The 13,983-nt window shown below is 39.1% G+C and overlaps 1 protein-coding gene across 4 annotated transcripts in view; it reads right to left on the reverse strand.

Moving 5' to 3' along the window:
- The window catches only part of NT5DC3 (5'-nucleotidase domain containing 3), a 32,070-nt gene that overhangs the window by 5,003 nt on the left and 13,084 nt on the right, over positions 1-13,983 (reverse strand). For 3 of the 4 annotated variants that reach the window (XM_073323680.1, XM_073323697.1, XM_073323706.1), the window contains 11 exons: positions 13,600-13,674; positions 13,041-13,096; positions 9,637-9,727; positions 7,695-7,832; positions 6,284-6,344; positions 5,805-5,907; positions 5,576-5,677; positions 3,832-3,913; positions 3,330-3,416; positions 1,945-2,085; positions 1,330-1,394 (listed from right to left, as the gene is read on the reverse strand). In XM_073323680.1, coding sequence (XP_073179781.1) covers positions 1,330-1,394; positions 1,945-2,085; positions 3,330-3,416; positions 3,832-3,913; positions 5,576-5,677; positions 5,805-5,907; positions 6,284-6,344; positions 7,695-7,832; positions 9,637-9,727; positions 13,041-13,096; positions 13,600-13,674 — 1,001 coding nt within the window. The remainder of the gene's footprint in view (positions 1-1,329; positions 1,395-1,944; positions 2,086-3,329; positions 3,417-3,831; positions 3,914-5,575; positions 5,678-5,804; positions 5,908-6,283; positions 6,345-7,694; positions 7,833-9,636; positions 9,728-13,040; positions 13,097-13,599; positions 13,675-13,983) is intronic. The other variant, XM_073323688.1, reaches the window with a different exon arrangement.

Raw genomic sequence — 13,983 nt, forward strand, 5'->3', positions numbered from 1 at the left:
TTTAAAGAGATAGAGGATGAGGGGGGGAGAAGAAAAAAAAAAAAAAGACACTTTTTAATCACTTTATATAACCCAATATCTGAAATGAACAGAACTTGTAACATAAGAGGAGTTAGTGCCAGAACTCAAAGCCACTTAAACTTGCTTTGAAAGTCATTTCATGTGACAATAGGTAATTTAGTAAATATCTTTAGTGTGATCATTAAGAAAGACCTTGACCTTGCACCCACTGAAAACAATGGCATAAAAGATTGGACTCCCAACATTTCCAATTTTTATTTTGAAGGGCTGGGGAGGAGAAACAGAAGAGATCTTTGTCCTGGTCTTAAAGATTTCCATTTCCCACACAAATGGAAACTTTTGTCAGTAAAACTTGTGTCAGTCAGGGATACGGGGAGGGGGAAAAAATAAATAAAAACAAACAACCACCCTTCCCTGACAAAAAGTGCCGTTGTGGACAGCACTTTGTTGGTGGGAGGTGCTCACCTGCTGACAAAGCTACCGCTCCTCATTGGGCAATGGTTTTATGCAAAGAGTGGCTACACAGGAGACCTTACACTCAGCAGCACAGCTGTGCCGCTGTAAGGTACACAGTATAGACATAGCCTTAAACTCTCACTCTTGAGCTCCTGCATCCTAGCCAGTCTTTCCCAGACACCATTTTTCCAACTGGAAGAGATCTGATAGCAGTCTTTTTGGAAACGGGACTGGAAGAGGGAGTTAAGGAGTGGCATTAACTGGTTCAAAAGGCTTTCCCCTTCCCTCTCCCATTATTTTTGGGGAAGTTCCCTAACTAACAAGCAAGAGTCTCCACAAACCTCAACTTCTCACACACTGAATCTGACATCTCAGACATAGGTCTCTTGAAGTTTAAAATTTAAAACATAAGAATGTTGTTATTCCCCTTATTGAGAAGTATGGGTTTGAGTTATGTGACAACTTCCTTATGGAACTGTTACCAATGGGTAGCAGCTGAATGGAGGGAGGACAGGGGAGCAAGGAAATACAGAATTTAGGGGTGGTGGACCAGGGCTGTGCAGGGTGGGAGGAACATCAGGGTAACACAGGCTATTCATATAGGACCATAAAATATGTGTTGTGGATCGGGAAGAAAAGAACAGGGCTCTGCAGGGGCACATGGGGAAGGAATTCACATGTGCAAAGGGGGACAGGGCCTGTGTGAGCGGCACGTAGAAGACAGATATAAATGCTTGTCCCTATCCATATCAATAACTAGTATAGAGGATATAGATTTCTGGAAAAAACTGGGGAAGTCCAAACAAAAAAAACATTTTGATTGCAACAAGTATTTGAATGTTCATTTCTTACCTCATTTCTTTTCTTTCCTTTTTCCATTCCTGTAAAATCATTTGTGAATCTGGATCTTGGTGAACCTGAAATATAAATATGGTCAACAAGTAACTAAACATGTGCTTGCAGAATAAGAGTTCAATAAAGGGGAAAGACTCATTTGTTGCTGGAACAAGGAAAAAATGCTGCTTAAAAATGGTAATGCTGGTGCACTGCTTATGTGCACTGAAAAAAATCTGAAGGGTCAAGAATCAAGTGTGATCATCATAAACAGAATGGATATGGAGAAATTTGCATTATTCCCTACTCACCAACACAAGATAATGGCCCTAGTACAGGTTTAGTGTACTTTCTCCTACCAACAATATTGAAAAAGTGGTTTTGCTGATTAAACAAAAATATTTCCTTTTTGTTTCAGTGCAGGTGTGTTTTATAAGAGTTTGAGAGTAAACTGGCTTATCAAATAAACTGCAATTGCAAGAATGATTGGACCTACAATCAGATTTGAAAGCTTAAACGTAACAAAATTAAAGTCAGACTGAAAACACTTGTAAGGCCATTAATTCACACCCTTAAAGAGTTGGCTGAATCCCCACTGTTGAATAAAAGCTATTTAAAACAAACATGACAAACCTGCATATGTTCCAATAATCCAGTCAGGGTTTGTAGCCAAGTCATAGTTTGAATGTACTGCTCTGTGTTCATGATTTTAATCTCCGATCGTAACTCTGGAATAATTGCACCTGTGCGCCAGCCATGCTTCAGGGTCAAATCCTATTTACCAACAAGAATTGCAAAAAGCAAGTATAAGCCTTAAGAGAATAGAGATTTACTTCTTTGCCATTCTTTAGCCCATAGGGATGTTAATTAAATTACTTCTTATGTGTAAGCAAAAACATTCAACACAGTGGTTCAACTGTGCCAACTTGCAAAAAGGTTTAATTTTAGAGTAAGCTTCAAATCCCACTTTTCTAAAGTTGGGGAGAAGATTCAGGTGGCACAAAGTGAATGGATTCTGACCAGTAGGAAATTCCCCTGGCACAAGGAAAGCCTGCAGACATAAGGCTGAAGGGGGCATAAGGGAAGAGGGAGGAGGGTCAGAGCATGGAGGGCAGTGCTCCACTAAACCAAGCCTCCAGTGGCATAAGGGCGGTTACAGGCCCCCAGCTACTCCTGCCAGGGCCGATAGGAGCTGGAGCAGGGAATTGGACCAGTTCCCTAAGCTCCCTTCTCCACTGTGCCTGAGTGGAACATGACTGTCCTTTTCTTTCTTGGGCCTTGATTCTGCAAAATATGTGTGTGCGTGCGTAAGTGTTTTGCTGAACCGGGGCCCTTATGGCAAGACAGGATGGGGAGTCCTGAAGCTTTTTTTGTTGTAACACGGCATCACAAAACAGAAGAGACTGAGAACCATTGACGTAAGGGAAGCCACATGAGGCAACAATCAGAAGATAAATTAAAACGCTGAAGCAGTGGAATCTAATATAGAGCTATCAATTAGTCCATTATTTCAGTTGTGTAGCAGGACAGGAGAAAAAAGTAGAGACTTATGGCTGTAATCGATAGTGTAACATAAAACCAGATGTTGTTAATAGAAAAGTTCAAAATAGAACTTCATTCATCCCTTATTACAGTTGGTGGTAAATGTCATCCAAACCAGCAATATCCTGCATGTTAGGATAGCTGCATTAAATTCTCTGTTACACATGGTACAGACAGTGCCTGTCTCAAGTGTGCAGGCTTATATGGCTGTTCTTAAATTGTAGACTAGTTAAAAGCTAGAAGGCAGCTGGGGAGATGAGGATGATCATCCTTTTCAGGAAATGATTTTTACTTTTCTAAATTTTTATTACAGTAATGTGGATTGATTTTGTTTACTTCTACAAGCCTAGCTGTTTTAAAATGTAATATTTCTAAATCAATTGAGTGTTTATACTATTGAATCACTTTTTTTCAAATCTGGAAAAAAGGCTTTAGCTTCCATGGAACACTATAAAGAACAGAAACAAGTTACTTACTGCTAGATCACTGTAAATGTGGTCACCAAAATACAAAACTTTGGAACCCCTCCAGCCAGTAAGCTTCAGAAATTCATATAAGTTACCCTGAAGAAACAAATCAGCAAGATGTGTGTGTACTAAAGTAACATCCAACTTTCATGTTATTGAACACGGAGGAAAATCTGACAAGTTTAAGAACAAATCTAAAAAGTATTTATTACAGTATGAAAATATTAAAGAGTCATACTCTCAATTTCATTAAATTCTATAGCTCCTATATTATACATGCCATTTTTGTAGCAAGATAAGATTTAATCACACTTAAAATGAACGCTATAGTATGCTGAAAGTCTACAACTCCAATAATGGATGTTCTTAAAAATTATTCAGTTACTAATATAAATTACCTTCAGTACATTAAATTAATTTTAAAAAAACCATTAGGAAGGCTACAGAAACATATTATAGGAACTGGAAATGAAATCTAGATATGTAATAGAAGGATATATTAGAAACATACCTGTTTGTAAATCTGGCCTTTCTGCAATTTATTAATTTTGTCCCAAAGCAACACTCCCCTTTCATTCACCTTCCGAAAAGGTCTAAAACAGCAAAATTGTATAGAATTGTCACTATGTCATAGCAAGGCTGCCACTTTTCAAAATTAGGGTGGGAGGGAAGAGAATACAAACACCACCCAATTTTTTTAAAAAATAGGAGAATTTGGTGTATAATGAGCACACCCTCAAAACCAAAAACGAGTCTCCAAACTTTAGCGTTAGCCTGGTGTAGCCAATGTATTTTATCCTATATAGACTTCAGTATATCAAAGTTTAAGAAAATGTTTTACTGAGCAACTTAACTGTTTGCTTTCACCTAAAATTTATGAGCATCCAGAGTTAAGGCACAAAATCAGCCTGCCTGCACAGAGGGACAGCACTATGCTACTGTGAAACCAGGTTGAGCTGGGAAGAGAATAAAAATTAAGAAGGAAAGACAGGCAAGATACCTTGTTTTATACATACAAAGCAAAAGGAATCTCTAGAACTAGTTCCTTTACCAGCTGTGACAGGGTCGGGTCAGATGGCTACAGGAGAGTAATCAAAGGCAGACATATTAGCCCCAGGCTAAGTAGGTTCCTTTTCCCTGGGTAAAGTAACAGAACAATCAGGAACCTTCTGGAGACAATTAAGACAGGCTGATTAGAACACCTGCAGCCAATCAAGAAGCTGCTAGAATCAATTAAGGCAGGCTAATTAGGGCATCGGGGTTTTAAAAAGGAGCTCACTTCAGTTTGTGGTGTGCGTGTGAGGAGCTGATAGTGAGAACGCGGACTGTTGGAGGACTGAGGTGTACAAGCATTATCAGACACCAGGAGGAAGGTCCTATGGTGAAGGTGTTGGGAGGAGGTCATGGGGAAGTAGCCCAGGGAGTTGTGGCTGTCACACAGCTGTTCCAGGAGGCACTCTAGACAGCTGCATTCCACGGGGCCCTGGGCTGGAACCCAGAGTAGGGGGCGGGCCCGGGTTCCCCCAAATCCTCCCAACTCCTGGTCAGACATAGGAGGAGTCAACCTGGACTGTGGGTTTAGAAAAACGGCCAAGCTGAGGGCTGCCATCAAGCTCCAAGGCGAGTGAATCTGCCAATAAGCGCAAGACCCACTAAGGTAGCGCAGGAACTTTGTCTCACAGCATACTATTTTATTTTTTATTAAGAGGAAAAGAATAGTTTAAAAAAACCATCACAGCAAGGGTAGAAAATGCCTCCGAACTATACAAAAGTATAAAGGAATTAGTCTTTTTAAAAGACAAGCAGGTACATCTGCATATAAATGGCACATGCTAAATTGTTTATGTCAGGAAGAGGCTGTCCAGGGACTCCAGCCAAATCAGTTTGCTCTTTAATGCCTCTCGCCTAATGCAAGAGAGATCAGTAAGAATGTCTCCAAACTCAAGGCCTGATCCTGTAAGTTGCGGAGCCACTGCAACTTGGAAAGCAAGACCACTCAAAAACATTGCAAGATCGGGTAATAATGGAACAGTCCTGCTGTAGATACTAGAACTAACTACTCCCTAGACTATCAGCTATCAATTCAGGCTCCAGGGTTTTGTAATCCTGCATTAGCTCACGACTCTATAAACAGGGTTTCAAATATAATTGTATTTTTATATTACATACAGATAATTTTAAATGTTTCACAATGTGTTACATAACCTTACACAGAGAGAATCCCTTGAACCATGCTGTATTAGCAAGATACCCACCTTCTCTTATCATTGAAGAAGTTTGGCTTATCAGCCTGTACAATGACTACGTCAAAGAGATCCCTCCAGTCCTTTCCAACGATGAACTTCATACCTTTGTCCCTACAGAAAGAACAACGGCATTAACAATGAAATAGAGCAGCGGTGAGCTTACATTGACAAAACAATAAACTATCTTGATTTTAAAGGTTTAGAAGTATAGTTAAACAATAAACAGCAGTAAACTTACACAAAGCTACTGGGACTGTTTGTGATGAGAAATATCTTCTTGCCATGATCAGCCAGCTTTCCTAACACTGCACGGGTCTGCTCAGCGTAGCAGATGTACTTCTCTAGGGAAAATATTAATTTTAATATCATGTTGATCATCAATGTAAAGAGAATACTTTGCTACTTTCACTAGAAAACGGTCCAGAACTTTTGATAACTGCAGGTCATATTTAATTAAGAAAATCCAAGGGAGACATGTGAATAGGGTGACCAGATGTCCCAATTTTATAGGGACAGTCCCGATATTTGGGGCTCTCTTATATAGAGGCCTATTACCCCCCACCCTGTCCCAATTTTTCACACTTGCTATCTGGTCACCCTACATGTGAAGCTGAAAATATCCTCCCCCCACCTAGGATTTGTAAGTATTAGAAGAAAGCAAGAAAGAAACAAAATTATGGAGACGAGTAATCCCTACATGTATCTCACTATACTTACCAATATCTGCTTCAATTGCTCTGTACATTATTCCTTTGATGTGGACATCTCTGATTGAATCCTGTCAAAGATCGATACAGCACTCAAAGAGTCTTTCAAATATGAAAACTCTGATCACAGTACAATATCTGTATGTTGCTTTTATAGCAATTAATTTATCTGTTCTATGCTCTTTATTTCCCCTAAAAACAATGTTACCGTGTGATCTTCACTATTTGTACATCACTCCAATGCTAAGATAGGATCATTTTCATACTTCCCAGAAGTTTGAAACTCAGTGCAACAGAAGCTTCACATAAGTGAGGATTGCAATATAGCACCCTTCGTTAAGGGCCTTAGGCCCACATTACCCTGGAGTGCTAGTCACAACAGATTTTTGTTGACCCGAGAATTGACACACATTCCTTGCCTCCTGAGGAAACTGAAGTCTTATAGTTCCTCAGATTAGGATCACTCCCAACTAGCTTGTCATTTAATATGAGAGATTTATGAGTAGATGAAAGAAGCTAAAAGTTTAAGCAAAGAAACAAAAATTCTGAAGGCATTTGGCTGCTTTCCTCAGCTTGAGCTATGCAAGAGTCTTCCTCGTGGTACGGTATTACTGCCATTTTGTTACTGGTGTAGCTACACATCAGGACTTAGATAACACTACGGGCTAGCTGAAGTAATTTAGATATTTTTAAAAGGGAGATAAAGCAAAGATTCCCACATACTACAGCAGAAGCTAGAGGAAGAAAACAATGGAGCTTTGGGAAACCTTCAGAACTTCTCAAAAAGGATGGAAGCGCGACAACGTCAAAAGAATTACATGTGAGCTACAGAGTTTGTAACAAGTGTTTCTTGTCTAATGGAGAAAGGTGACAGACTGTACATTTAGATACATCACACACAAACATGGCACAACATCACAGCTGGAGGTTTTTACCTGAGAATTGTAATACTGGACTAGATACAAGAAAAGTAGTGCTTATAAAAAAGGTTGGTTTTTGTGTTTTGTTTTTAAATTTAAGTGGGCTAGAGATGGCAGAATCACCATCAGGCTGTTCTAGACAGGAGGGGCCCAGGTCTACAGACATACACAAACCCACCCCCACAAAAAAAGAATTATATATACACACACACACTAGATTTTTAATAAAAGGTTTCTAAAAGATTTCAAGTTAAGGATTTTCAAGGTCTACCATCTTTTTCATAGGTTTTCGCAGTTCTTATTGCAATGCACTGTACTGTAAAAAACTGGAGCTCCATAACAAGCTGAGATTTTTACTAGTTCTGCAAAGCAGAACCAAAGAGGGCTGAAACGTCTGAGTTGTCATAAAAGAACAGCATAATTATGTACGGTTTCAGAGGAAATTATACATAAAAATACATAATTATGTAGGTATCCATGAATCTCTGATAAAGTTAATACCTTGACATCTTTGTACAAATGAACAGGTTCATAATCTATGTTGTTTTTCAGAAAATATTCATTCACACAAGAGAGAAGAGTCATCTCTGGTAATGAAAATATATCCATGAACTGCTTCATTGTGTGTCCATGTGAACTCTGCAAATAAGGACATGCGTGTCAGAAATATTTACCAAAACTAAATCCTATAAATCTAACATTTTGGATTCATTGCCAATTTTTATTTATTTATTTTTTACACTAGTGACATTTTACTGCTGCAAAATTCTGTTTGCACTAATAAAAGGGAAAACCCACACATCAGTATGACAAAGTTAGAAGCATTCTGCTTTTAAATTAAGGACCAATAATTCCATCTAGGATTACCACCACATTTTTACAAGCTATGTGTTTATTTAAATAATGATATCATGTGAAATCTCAGACCCCTTTGTCCAGAATTTTGCAGTCTCCTTCTCCTATGTATTGCATAGGCTAAAGATGACTAAGGAACCTGTAATACAAGCTTAGGGTATGTCTCCACTTAAAACACTACAGCAGCACAGCTGTAGAACTGCACCTACAGTGCCGTAGCATTTTAAGTGTAGATACTCACTAGAACAACAGGAGGTATTTTCCCCTCACTGTAGTTAATCCACCTCCCCAGGAAATGGTAGCAAGGTGAATGGAAGAATTCTTCCATCAGCCTAGAATCATAGAATATCAGCGTTGGAAGGGACCTCAGGAGGTCATCTAGTCCAACCCCCTGCTCAAAGCAATGTCTAGCAATGTCTACACCGGTGGCTGAGTTGGCTTAGCTATGTGTCTTGAGGGGTGTGGATTTTTCACACCCCTGAGAGAGGTAGCTATGCCAATGTAAGTTTCAAGTGCAGACGAGCCCTAAGACTAACAAATATTTTGCCTCCTTCAAGTGGTTATTGAAGATAAGTGGTAAAAAGCAATAAGGTTTTGTAACCACAAAACCAGGAACATAAAATTTTACAGGACATAAAAGCTAAACACAATTTTAAAATTTCCCATCACTTGAGAAAACATAATAGAGAAGTAAACAACAAACCCAATCACTCCCAAAAGGGCATGTTTTCCTTGGGGTTGCATGCAGGCTAAGCTCAGAGGAACAAACAGCTCCTTTGAGACTACAATGCTATGAAGGAGGTAAAACAAAACATTCAGGACCTGCCTCTACACTACCATGCAAGGGACTAGATTTGACAGAGTCTAGTTTTTAAATTCTTTGGGCTGAGAACAAATGGGAGCACAGAGGAAGAATACCCAGCACCAGGGAGTTGGGGGAGAAGTACCTTGCACTGTTCTAGAGAGCTTTCTGGTTGATTTAGGGGCAATACTCATGGGCTCCAAAAGGAGTCAAACACATCCCTTCTTGGCTAAAGGAAGGCACGGTGGCTTGGTGCCAAACAAACAGGAAGGTGATAGACACACCATAGAGGGCACCACCCTCTTCAGAGAGTAAAATTCTAACTGAAAGCTTTCTCTTGGCAATACCTTTTTGATGGCCCCATCCCAACCTTCCTAGCAAGCAAGTCTGTGCAGCAGTCAGACGCACCATGAGCTAACCAGGAAGGACAGTCTTGCAGTTAAAGTACTGGATGAGGACTCAGAAGATCTGGGTTTTTTACAGCACTGCAACAGACTTCCTCTAAGACACTTGACAAGTGACAATCTTTCTGGGCCTCTAGTCCCCATCTGTAAAAGGAGGGTGATAAACTTTTCTCCCACTTTTTGTCTTGTCTATTTCAATTGTGAACTCTTCAAGGCAGGGATCGTCTCATACTATGTGTTTGTACAGCACCTAGTACAACGGGGCCCCTAAGCACGAACGTAACAAATATTAGCAGGAACGTTCTGAAAACGTAAAACAAGTCAGTGGCGCATATTGGGTTTCAGTTAGTAAGTTTTAAACAGAAGTAATTTGTGTTTTTACCTTTCCATAAAAGTCACTCATTTGTTCCAAGGGGACATGGGAACCATCATACATTGCAATGACTTCTTCATCTGGGACGACACTGAGTCCTCTGGCAATAACAATATTAGTTTCAAAGTCCAACCAGAAATTTCAGGTAATTATTGTATGATAGCCTGACTACGTATACAAACTCAGGTCCTGAACTTCTTCAAATACAGTATTATGGTTTTCCATAAGAAAAGCCTTGGTCTGCAATTTAAGAAAGACCGTCTTGCTAACTTCCAAAACAAGTAACATTTCAACCAACTGACACACATGAAACTCATTCCAGCTTTTAAAGATTTTAACTTCTTCAAAAAAGTGAAGTCTCCATTAAAACTTTGCCTCCAGGGCTTGCAAAGAGCAGTTACAGCTTCTAGTTTCCCAACAAAATGTAATTCCCTCTCTGCTTTTGTTTCACGAGGTAGAGATGATGCAATAGTGTTTAACCAGATTATTCTGCAGTGTGACCTTGAAGAACAGAGGCCAAAAATGCAACCTTCTTAACTAAAGTAATAACCAGATTTCTTTTTAACCCTAATATAATTAAGGCTCATTGAGTTGAAATTATAATTAAGGAACTGTGACAAATACATTAGATACAAAATCATAATACAGAGGGGAAAAGGATGTTTATATCTATCCCCAAAATTTTTGTACCAGCCATTATATAGCTCTATTTACCCCACCACCATCACTTACAGTACTGAACACCTTTTACGAAATATCTCAGAGTACTTAAGAACATAAGAATGGCCATACTGGGTCAGACCAAGGTCCATCAAGCCCAGTATCTGGTCCTCTGACAGTGGCCAATGGCAGGTGCCCCAAAGGGAATGAACAGATGGGTGACAGGGCATGGATCACTTGATGATAACCCAATCCCAGCTTCTGGCAAACAGAGGCTAGGGACACCATTCCTGCCCATCCTGGTGAATAGATTCATGGAAGATAGCCATTGATGGACCTATCTAGCTCCCTTTTGTACCCCATTATAGTATTGGCCTTCACAACACCCTCTGGCAAGGAGTTCCAGAGGTTCACAGTGCTTGAGTGAAAAAAATACTTTCTTGTGTTTGTTTTAAACCTGCTACCTCAGATATATTAGTAAACTTACAACACATACCCCCACCCCATAGGAAGAAATAGTGAGAAAAGATAATCTTGTGATTAAAAAATGGGAATGGAAATCAGGACATCTGGATTTCTGGATCTAACATAGATTTCTTGTAGTACCTGATGTAAATTAGGTGAACTCTGCACCTCAGATTCCTGATCTTACCTATTTTAGAGGTGTCAAGAGGCATAAACATCAGAATCTCAAGTTGCTTTTTAAATACTAAGAGTATTCCAGATAGAAAGTGCTATAATAAACGTGAAGTATTCTTTATCATGATCCATTTTACAGTATGGCTGATCAAACAGAAACAAAGAAGTTAAATTATTTGCCTACGGTATAATATGTCAGTAACAGAGCCAAGAACAGAATTCATGATTCATGTTAGAACTTCCAGACGAGTCTGCCAAATATCATTGGAGTATCGCTAAACCATACCTTTTGTGAATCATGATATACTTATTTAATAACAAGCCTATCTGTAGACAGTAGATATTTGTTAAGTGCATATTCAGGGTACTATTTATACCATTTTTAGACAACACGGAGGAGCGTGCTCAATTATGAGTGCAGAAGAAATGTTTATCATCAGCTTTGCCAAGGAATCCATTTTGTCCCCATAGTTGGCAGGTCAGCTGTGTACATGTAGGGTTTATTTTACCCTGTTCAGATTAAGGCTACATGGCAGGATAGACAGAACACCATGTCCGGCCTACACTCCTGCTGGTGTACTATAGTATGGTTACAGTAAGCATCGGTGGAATGGCACCAGTGTAAGAACTGCAGGAAATCCTCATGCAGACAAGGCTAAAAGATGGCAATGGCATGCCTAACTCGGAGTATACCTACTAATTTATAAAAATACACAAACTGCATGTGAGAAGGTGATATATTGCACAGCTATGTGATAAATGAAATCATGATACACCTTTAACCACTTCATCTATCCTCTAATCCAGCCAGCCAGCATTTACTCCATTATGCAAAACCTCTGGAAAGCTTCATACAGCTGCCTTTTTAAAAATATAAAATAAAATCAACCTGTCAAACACATCTCCTCCTCCTCTCCCTGGAAGTACACCAGCCCAACACTAAGAATAAGCAAGATCCTGGGCATGTGCATTTTTTCTGTACACAGAAGTGTTATGACTAAGATCTGTTGTTATCCCACTGTATTGCTACAATAGATTTGGGAGCCTGAAAACGTGGGCTTTAGTTCATTGCATACAGGTCTTTATTTCTGGAATGGAAGGTTCTGATTTTTATTTATATACCTTTGTAGGGAGGAGTTTACCAGCTTCCAAGTGGGAAGCTGTGGTTATATAAAGGCACCCCAAGATAGACTCTGAGGACTTAATGTGTTGCATAGCAGAACACGAGGGTGTGGTTAGAAGGTTTATTGAGAACTTATAAACACACATTGATTTGATATCAACATGATTGCTGCATTAAAACCTTTATATCACACACACCATCTTCTATTTTCTCATATATACGAGAGAGACTACCATAAATAAGAATCACCATAATAAAACATAAGAACTGCCATACTGGGTCAAACCAACAGTCCATCTAGCCCAGCGCCTTCTCCAACAGAGGCCAGTAACAGCATTTCAGGGGGAATGTCCAGGACAGGGCAGTTGGAATGATCCACCCCCATCTTTCCCTTGCAGCCTCTGGAACAGATTATCTAGTAAGAGTACAATAATCTACCTACCAAGTATATTGTTAACTGGCACAAACATACACAGAGGGAAGTTCTGAAGCTGGAATATGACCTAACATCTATAGATTTTTCTTAAAGGGAACATTTGATAGTACATATTCCTAATACAATGTATTTTTCCCTATGCTACTGTAGGTACATAACGTTAACTTTTTCGTTGGAATACCCATATCATAATAGAGAGAGTCTCAAGGAGCATCTCTCCCTCCTCATTTGAGATTGCAGTGTCCCTGCGGGAACAACTCACATAGAAAGCTAACATTGAGTGTATTTTTAGCTGTCTTTTAATGAAATTTAGCAGCTGGGGACAAGGTGCTGAGTCAGCACCATATGACCAGCCAGCTCTCCACAGAGAATCACTTCTTCTAGTTCAGCTAGTAAAGAGCACACCTGTGTCCATGCCTTCCGGTAGATGACTATACAATATACACTGTACTACATTGCTACTGGCCTGACTCTTCAATGTGCTTTAAGAGGAGCATCCAGTGGCTTCAGACACAGGAGTGTGTTTTATATCCAGTAAGCAATAATTCTACCTACCTGTATACTGTTCCTAATTGAATATAGTGAAAAGCATCAATCTTCATCAATAATGCCTTGAACAAAAAACAAAAATTTCAGACAATTTACATTTCATAAAAGCAGTCTTAAAATGGTTATAACGTTTATAACTGTATATATCTGTCACAAGGAGTAAGACTTCCTTGCTCAGATATGGATGAATTTTACAAGAATTTCAATTAGAAATTCTTTGTAAAGAGCAGCAGGGTATTTTGTCAAAGGATTTTATTCAGAGCTTGTAAAAACCACTAGAAACTGTATTATTCAGATGACGTGGGATTACAATCATGAAGAAATAACTTTTCCTAACAATACTGGCATATTTGTGTTTATTCTCTTCAAACTTGATTTGTCATAAAAGCCTTGACGAAACCGTTCTTTAAAACAATTCAAGCTGTCTCAAACATAAGGAAAAAAGAACAAAGGGCCTACATGTCAGCACAAGGTAAAACCTTTGATGAAGTTTATAAAATGCAATATTTATTTTCATAACCTATGTATTCAGCACCACGTAATTCACCACATCATTTATACCTACCCGATGTACATCATAATGAAGTCCTCTTATTGCAAAATTGGGATCATAATCATACTTCCTTATTTCTGCAGGATACTAAGAATAAAAAGTCAGGATTAATTTAAACTGTTTATACACCCCAAGAAATTTTTTCCAATTCTAAAAAGCTTAACTTCCCACACGTCACTTTTAGCTTTCACTGAAGTATGCCCTTCAATATGCTGGTGATGTACACATGAAAGTATCCAAAACTCGGATACAAGAATGGGAAGAACACCTGGAGGTGAAAAAAAAAAAAAAAAAATCTAGGATTCAAATTTTCAAATGTGAGGGACTAAAGTTAGAAAAAGTGGCCCATTTGCACAGCGGATGAGCACATCCAGCACCCATTAGCTTCTGTGACAT

The sequence above is a fragment of the Lepidochelys kempii genome, chromosome 1 (assembly GCF_965140265.1).
Source record: "Lepidochelys kempii isolate rLepKem1 chromosome 1, rLepKem1.hap2, whole genome shotgun sequence".
NCBI classification, from domain to species: Eukaryota; Metazoa; Chordata; order Testudines; family Cheloniidae; genus Lepidochelys; species Lepidochelys kempii.